The sequence below is a fragment of the Eleginops maclovinus genome, chromosome 19 (assembly GCF_036324505.1).
Source record: "Eleginops maclovinus isolate JMC-PN-2008 ecotype Puerto Natales chromosome 19, JC_Emac_rtc_rv5, whole genome shotgun sequence".
Classification (NCBI taxonomy): domain Eukaryota; kingdom Metazoa; phylum Chordata; class Actinopteri; order Perciformes; family Eleginopidae; genus Eleginops; species Eleginops maclovinus.
The window spans coordinates 22,809,090-22,817,493 of record NC_086367.1 but is presented as its reverse complement, the minus strand read 5'-3'; the positions used below and the strand labels follow the sequence as shown (position 1 = coordinate 22,817,493).

Below are 8,404 nucleotides of genomic sequence, written 5' to 3'. Positions count from 1 at the left end.
GTTGAGTTTTCTTTATTGGTCCTCAGTTTGTTAACTGAAGAAACACTGATGGTAAGCAGTGAAGTAAATATGTTTTTGTCGCTTCTGAAACTGTGCAACGCAGAAGTTATTATAAATAAATATAGCTATAATACCACACGCAGCATCAAAATGTATTTTTTTAAAAGCACTTTTAGATTTAAATAATATTTATATTAATACAGTCCGGCAGAGACAAGGACATAATTAAAGATACATCTTAAACTTAATCAACAGTTGTGTTTTTCTGTGGTCATTATCATCAGTTGTGTGACGCAGCGCCCCCTGACGTCTGCTGCGTCACACAACATGTTGCCTTCAGGGACTGTCGTAAACCCAATTCTTTTCAAGCTGAAGGGCGATTATGTGATTTCTTTGGTACTTAACAGACAGAATACAACTCTGTTTTTAGGTTTGAACATTTAGCCTGGATGTGTTTCATAGTTTATCGTCATAGCATATCACAATTAATTGTATTCATATGCATTGTAGTTTTGCACTACAGACCCCATTTATATAAAGTGGTCTTGTTTATTAATTTGACACACTTTATTTATTTTTAATCCATATTTTGAACAGTGCAATTCAACATTTAGCCTGTTGTGGACTTAAAAAGACTCAAACCCATTTTCCCCCCATTTTAAAATAAAATATAAGCCAATTTCACAATATGTTTATTGCTAAATAGGTGTTTACCATACAAGGAAATTACTGTGGGGTATAGGTCATTAATAATTAGGAAATACAAATATATAATTTTAAAAATCTATAGAAATATTTTATTATACTAATTGAACATTCGAAAATATGTAACAGAACAGTTTAATAATAGTGTGTGTACGTGTGTAAATTATTGCCCTGTCTATTGCTTACCTATATCTCTCCTACTTTGTTTCAGTTGTTTTTCTTTGTAAGTACATTAAGAGACCGATTAACAAAAATGAAACTCCTTGTGCTAATAAACTATTATGATGTGTAAATTAAAGAACCTTTTGGGTGTATTGTATTTCCGAACTGGGGAGCAGACCCTGAACGCGGCAGCAACAGTCGGCTCTCCATTTCGGTCTCTAGTGTTTATCGTCTCTCCGTCACTGACCTTTTTTTTTTTACACCGGTTCTGAAGATATGGGAACGCCTTGATTAAAACCCTCTGAAAAGGCGTAACACACGGCTATTCACCCATCATTTGGACCTAGGAGATCCCAAGAGACAAACCGCTACTGAGCGTCTGAGAGCCAAGAAGAAAAACACGGTGAGTGGCTCATCATCCCGCAGGTGAATCCTACCAGGGGCCGGGGTGGCTCGTAGTGTTTCTCCGAGGATGAGCTGCGGCCTCCCGGCTCTCCCGGAACTCGAGCCCCGCTGCGTGTGTTTCGAATCGGAGGCCGCGTAAACATTTAGCTAAAAAAAATGGAAACAGCGATTTAAAAAACACAAGCCGTGATAACAGGTTAATTAATTCGTGGTATGGGAGGTTTCCCGTTTGATACACATACGGGTTTATTACAAAAAACCCGATAAAGATGCTGTTACTCAAGCTAGCGTTTAGCTTAGCTAGCGTGGAGTTAGCATGCTAACTGTAGCCGGGTTTTGTTACTTGTAACTACATTCTATACATGATAAATAACAAACGTAAAATCTCGTTAATCACTGCTGGATTCATTGTTATAAGTCTATGATATGTTCTGTGAGTTACAGTTTGTTTTAGAGGCCTGACAACATCGCAGTTGTTAATTAGCAAAGGGAAGCTAGCAGCTAGCTTTATGCTGATAAACTGTAAAACCCTGACTGTATGTCCGACTGTAAATCTGCCACTAACACAGCCATATCCTCTTATGTAGCTTATTGTTTGATTAAATAATTAGGTTCCCTGTGTCCCGGACGGATGATGAAACCTGTGGTTACTCTTGCTAGCTTTGTTAGATATGCACCATGTAATTTCCCCTGTTTTTACTCCCCTGTTGTGGCCGAGTTGCTGACATTGTGCAAGTTTGAAGTCACAAACAAAGGAGGTTTGTTCAAGAAGGGCAGAGGAGAATGGAAACATAAAGATAGATAGATGCTTTATTTATCCCGAGTTAGGGAATTATGTCGGAGCAGCGTGTTGACAGTCTATCTACAATAATTACAAAATGACTGAAAAATAGAATGAAATAAAGATAAACATTTAAAATAAAAATACTTACATATTCTCAGTTAAGAAAGTACTTATATTCAGAGGAGTATCTACACATTATAACATACAGAATATTCTAAAGTCACGACTACCAGAAGAAAAAAGTGTTTTTTCTCCTTTTTAATTCCATTTAAAACTACCCAGATAATCAATCATCTATATCATTTTGGATCCTTTTAGTTGTAGACTAATTGTGCCAGTTGTAGCCGATTCTATTCAAAAAATGTGTTTACTGGCCTAGATCTTAAGAGACATCGATTTTACAAGTTAAATTAACAACCGACAAAACACTTGCTGTATCAGAGACCCTTAAAACTGATAACTACCCTGAAGAAAACCCCTGAATGCCCTTGAAAATATGTATTCCATCAGCATAAACATTGGTTTTAAAGCTAAGATACAATAGAGACACAAAACAGAAGGATTGTTTCAGAGTAGAGTAATGAGTCCTCAAGCATTCAGAGTATTCAAGCTTTACATATTTTTGTAGCAACTACTCCCTTCAGTTCTTATTGAAAACACATTAAAACCCCATGTTTATGCTGTAACAAACTGTTTTTATACATGCCTTTTTATAGAGTCTTATGGGAAAGTAAATTGTGTAAACAGTCTGTCTTTGAGCATTTTAGATCCACCCCAGCTGTTCTGGAGGTTTCTATCATATCTCCCTGTCTTCCTTGCCTGATGGAGTTAAAGGAGTTTAGATGTCAACTTCTTCTCTTCTTCTCCATAGATCAAAATCCCCACAGACATATAATTGGCAGTGATCAGACATAGTAAAGGAGTGAGTTATCAAATTTCAGGAGTTGGAAACAGGATTTCAAACAAAAACAAAATATTTATAGAGTTATTAGTTTGTGTTTCTCACTTAACCTCAGTATGTTTCCAGTACATTCAACTATTCTTATCCATGACCTAGTACTCAGTTTATTTAATGTCAATGACTGATAAATTAATCACATATTTTACTTCCAACATCAGATTATGGAATCTAAAACAAAACTGGAAAATGATTCGGCAAATTTTTCTTTGAATCCCATTTGTTTTTTCGACTGATGATTGGACAAAACCAGACATGTGCAGACGTCACTTACTTTTCTTTAAGAGTTTGTCGTTAGCACGTTTGCAATTTTCCTTTTATTGGACGATCCCAATGATTATAAAGCTGGTAATCCAATGTGACAAATCAATTGTCAATTGATCTGAACCTCAAAATTAGAATTGCTGCCAAATACTTATTAATTATTTGATTTGGCCACGATGTGACACATTAACGACAGCAGTATACTCAGTTTTAGTTCCACAAACATCTTTTATCTTATGTTTCTTCACCTTAAAATGATCCCAATTCCTGCACCTGGAAGGAAGTTTACAGACTTACCTGTCTCCCATCAAATACCCAGATAAATCGAGGAGATGGAATTAAGATCAAGAGAGAAGACGTTGGGTATTTTTCCAATAAATGAGTTGGCCCTTTTTATTTCTTAATACACTTTCTTAAATGAATGTAACCTAGCTGTGCGGGAAAGCGGTTTTTAAATGGCTAAAGTTTTCACCCCAAGAAATATGGATTAATGCAGAATATTTTGTGAGATGAAAATCTGTTGTGAATCTTGGAAACGACTACCTCTATCGCTTTGTTGACTTTTGGAGTTCACAACGATCTGTAGTTATTGGAAATGTTTAGAATACACAGAAACAATCCTAACATTATAGTGTAGCCTTATCTATATCTGCAGAAAACCAGCTTTAAACTCATGCAAAGAAAGGGAAGCTGCACACGATTCAAATATTGATTAAAATGATAATCAAATGTCGACGTTGAATGAAGCTTCGATCTATCCGTTCAGCTCTACAGAAAACACCAGAAACACCTGAGCAAGAATTCAGTGAAAGATTCAGTGACTGTGTCGTGTGTTTTAAACTCAGGTGACCTTGTTTGGCTCCGTGTGGATAGATCCTGTGATGTTGATTGTGATTAAATTAGACCGTCTGAGAGAAACTCCTCAGTGTGTTCTCTTTAAAACAACCTGCACGCAATGTGGAAGCTTGAGGAGAAAGAGTTTACACTTTCTTGCAACCACATTTTGTTTCTGTGTGGTGTTATTTTAGTTGTATTGCATCTAAGGAACATTTGGTGCTGCACGATTTGGAAAAAATAAGTATTTGTGATTTTTTTGACTGATATTGCCATTATGATTTGATTCAAATATTTGGAGGGAATCATCTTTATAGAACAAATTGTCATCGTGACTGAAATGTTGTTTATACTTTAAAGAGAAGCTGTAGTAAGCAAATATCTCTTTTTAAGTGTCTAGAATACAATTTATAGCTCAGAATATCTCTGCTTCTCCACATCACTTCATCCAAAATGTATTCTAGCACATATTTAACCTTAAATATTGTGCCTCCTGCGATTTGAATATCCCACAAGTACACATTGAGATAGCATTTGGATTAATTGTGCAGCTCTTGTCTTGCATTTAATTTTTAAAAAGGTGACCAGAGACTTCTGCTTTTAAAAATATGTTTAAAAATAATAGTTATTTAAATACTCTTGAAATTTGTTTTATGGAAAATATAATCGTAGCTTTTATATAAAACATTGTATTACCACTTAGTAATTACACATAATTAATAGCTACAAAGGGGTTCATAGAAGAGCTGTAGGATTTTATGGAGGATCTGATGAATTGATTATGATTTGACTCTTGATTTCTGTTGGTTTTCTGCTGGCTGCCTTTAACCTGCATCTAGAAAGTGTACCCAAGACACCATGAAGGGTTAAAGGGGTGAAAGCCAAACCCTGTGACCGACTGAGTTTGTCAGTCGGGTGAGTCCTGCTGTGTTCCCCCCGGGGGCATGAGAGGGAGGGGAGGAAGGAGAAGAGGGAGGCGGTCATGGCTCTCTCTGGCAGGTTGTGATGATTAATCTGTTGATAAGAGGATCTGTCCAGAGCAGCCGGTTTCTATCCAGACTGACTGACTGACTGACTGACTGACTGACTGACTGACGGATGCCTTCAAATTAGGCCCTAATCAACTTAGCCTGGAGCCGTCAGACTCGCTGCATGCTGCGCTGCATCGCTATGGTAACAGACAGACTGTTGTGATTGATGATATGGAAAACATGCTCGGTTTGTCAGCAGGATTAAGGAAAAACTGTCTTGTTTTTGGAAAAAACGTCGGGCGGAAGGTGCTCAATAATCCAATTCACGGGGCAGATAAACCATTTAACAGGGGTCTGCTCCTCCAGTTGCCTTTGTTTCTTATAAAAATGTGTAGAACTGCACCTTGTTATTAGAAAATCCATCTGTCTTTTGATGTGGTGATCGTTTGTCATTTTTCAAGCTGAACATCCAAGTATTTGTTGGTTCAAAGCACTCAGAATATAGATTTTCTAGCATTATTAATATATAACGTTACATAATTGTGTCTTGGTCAGACGCACTAGACATGAGCTAATGCTGCCGCCTTTATGAATGATTAATAAAGAGGTTATTTGTAGACATTTGTTATGAAAAGGGATTTCCCATGCTTGACATTCATATTTGTTCCTGTTTTCTCCTCTGGTTGCATGAGATTGGATTTAATCGTGTAAAATGTGTATGAGGAAACGGTTGACTCGCCTCAGGTTAGAGGAAATGTTTGTTCTCAAGCTTTCAACAACACCTGTCGACAGTAATGCATTTCTTTTGTATAATTTTTAAGCTGTATTTTATCAGAAAAAGCCAAGCATTTTAATACAACACAATACCGCAGACATTGTAGAGCCCGTCATGATTTTGATGCATTTATTAACCAGAAGATGTACAGACAATCCTTAGCCTCGTCTGGACTGGGAGCTTTTTTTTAAGTCCTCAAAATCCTCCTGACCAGCAGTGACAGACAGACAATCATTTCTGTTGAACTATTTCTTCAATTTAGAAGATGTATTTGCATTTCTCTCACATTTTACCTTTTAACTTACAGGTTCCTTTTTTTCAGTATGCCTAGATTTGACTCTCAGGGCTTTAGTTCTGCAGAACCGTAACTATAGAAAGAAAGCCCCCACCCCCCCCACCCCCACCCACCCAAAATGAGTTTGTGTATTGATTTTCTTCCCTGACTACATTTTGATTGTGCCAGGCAATGCTTAAATGTCTGACTTTCAAATGATCATTCCGGAATGATTTTGCTTTATGGAGGTGCGTTCGCTGCCGGTTTTGTTCCACAACCTTCATTAAAAGCTCTTTATACTGAATAATGTTTCCTCCTGCCTGATCGGAGCTCCAGCTTTTCATATCAAAGTGCTTCACATTTGCATATTGGCTGGTTTCAGTTGACAGTGGAAGATCTATGAACGTCCCCACCCCACCGCCTCTCAGACTTGATGCAGGGTGTAAATGCTCAGAGGTTCAGATTAGCTTCAGCCCACATGAGAGTGCAGACTGTTCCTGTGACAACAACATGCTGTTAAATTAGCCCCACAGACCCTGAACCTCCTCTGGGACACATGCTGCGGTTTGGGACTCCTTTGCTTGCTGTCACTGTGCGTGTTGTTGCTTCATGAGGTGTGTGTTCATCGCAGACCCTTCATACAGTTCAACTCTGTTCAGCAAGTGTTGCATTACCCCGCCACGATCTCATCAGGCGTATGTCCTCCGCACGTGCTGGACATAAATCCTGCATGAAAAGCTTCGACAGGTGCTCCGTCTTCCAGAAATTATTTAGGGCTGTACTGGAAAGGGTGAAGCTCACGGGACTCACTGATACTGTTGACATTCAAATTGTTAATGAACATTGAAATGCTGCGCTACTTTTTGTTGTTGCATGTGTGAAAGTCCATTGGGGCTTGGCTTGGGAACTGGAAGGTCACCGGTTCAAGTCCCAGAAAGACCAAGTGCTACCGACTTGTCCCCGAGCAAGGCACAGTGTTCCCTACACTGCTCCCTGGGCACCGTATGTAATAATGGGTCAAAAGCAGAATGTAAATTCCCCTCTGTGGGACCATTAAGGGCTCATATAATAATAAGAAACACTGTAACCTAAATTAATGGCAGGTTTTCCCCATCAACCTCTTAGATCTGTGGTAGCTGGACAGTAGAAGTCCTTTGCCTTTTAATACCTTCCTGTCAATATTATCGAAATGGACCTGTATAACCAGATTATAGTCATCCAGGATTTATCCACTGCTGTATAAACAAGCTTATGCTGGTACAGTCATCCCAGAGGCATTTCCTTCCTGCATACATGCATCACCCATTAATTAGCCTGAATAAACAGTGATTCAAGTGATTGTTTCTAAAGTAAATAAGGTTGTTATTTTACTTTTACTCTTGTTGTTCTATTTTTTTCCGACTTTTATTAGATTACTTTACTGTATATATAAAACATTACATTCGAGCAACTGTCAACCCAATTTCCCACAGTCAAAGTCTCCTACTTGTCTTCCTCTGGTGCCGGTTAAGAAATGTCTCCATTGTTTTTGTTTTGCAGGCAAAGAGACTACATGTCCCAGAAACCCCTGCTGTGAGAGCCAGCGACGACTTCTTCTTCTGTTGTCCGTGGTTTTTCCTCTGTCCTTCCTTCCGGTTGGTTGGATGAGTCCCAAACAGCGACAAAATTGTGAGCAGTGATTGGGCGCTGAGCCGGACCGGGTAGCCAACGGGGAGCCAGGTGAGAGGTCACGTGATGATGATGACGGAGGCACGGTCACAGAGAGGCAGCTTAATAGCTTGAGCTTAGTTATGGATTGGTAGGATTAAAACAAGGGGAACTTCATTGTCATTTTTCAAGCTAAACATCCAGGTATGTAATGGGTCCATGTAGCTAAAATATAGATTTGTTCTTGCATTATAAACTTTATATCTTTGGGTTTTGGACAGTTTATCAAGATGTAAGTAATTGGTAGATATTTGCCTGAAAGGGGATTGTTCCCTTAGTTTGAATATTTGTTCCTGGTGGCATAGAGTGGATTCATTTATGTAAATCTTTTATGAGGAAATGGCTAACTCCAACTTAAAACAAAGGGTAATTCATTAACCTACTGTTGTGTCCCTGTAGGCTAGCCATCATGGCGGACGTGGACCCGGACACCCTGCTGGAGTGGCTGCAGATGGGTCAGGGCGATGAGCGGGACATGCAGCTCATCGCTTTGGAGCAGCTCTGCATGCTGCTGCTCATGTCTGACAACGTGGACCGCTGCTTCGAGACGTGAGTGTACAACTTC

The 8,404-nt window shown here is 38.9% G+C and overlaps 1 protein-coding gene across 1 annotated transcript in view; it reads left to right on the top strand.

Moving 5' to 3' along the window:
* The first annotated feature begins 1,045 nt into the window (after window positions 1-1,045).
* Window positions 1,046-8,404, top strand: part of hectd1 (HECT domain containing 1) — a 28,990-nt gene continuing 21,631 nt past the window's right edge. The window contains 3 exon segments of the mRNA XM_063909028.1: window positions 1,046-1,270; window positions 7,672-7,851; window positions 8,239-8,388. Coding sequence (XP_063765098.1) covers window positions 8,249-8,388 — 140 coding nt within the window. The 5' untranslated portion in view covers window positions 1,046-1,270; window positions 7,672-7,851; window positions 8,239-8,248.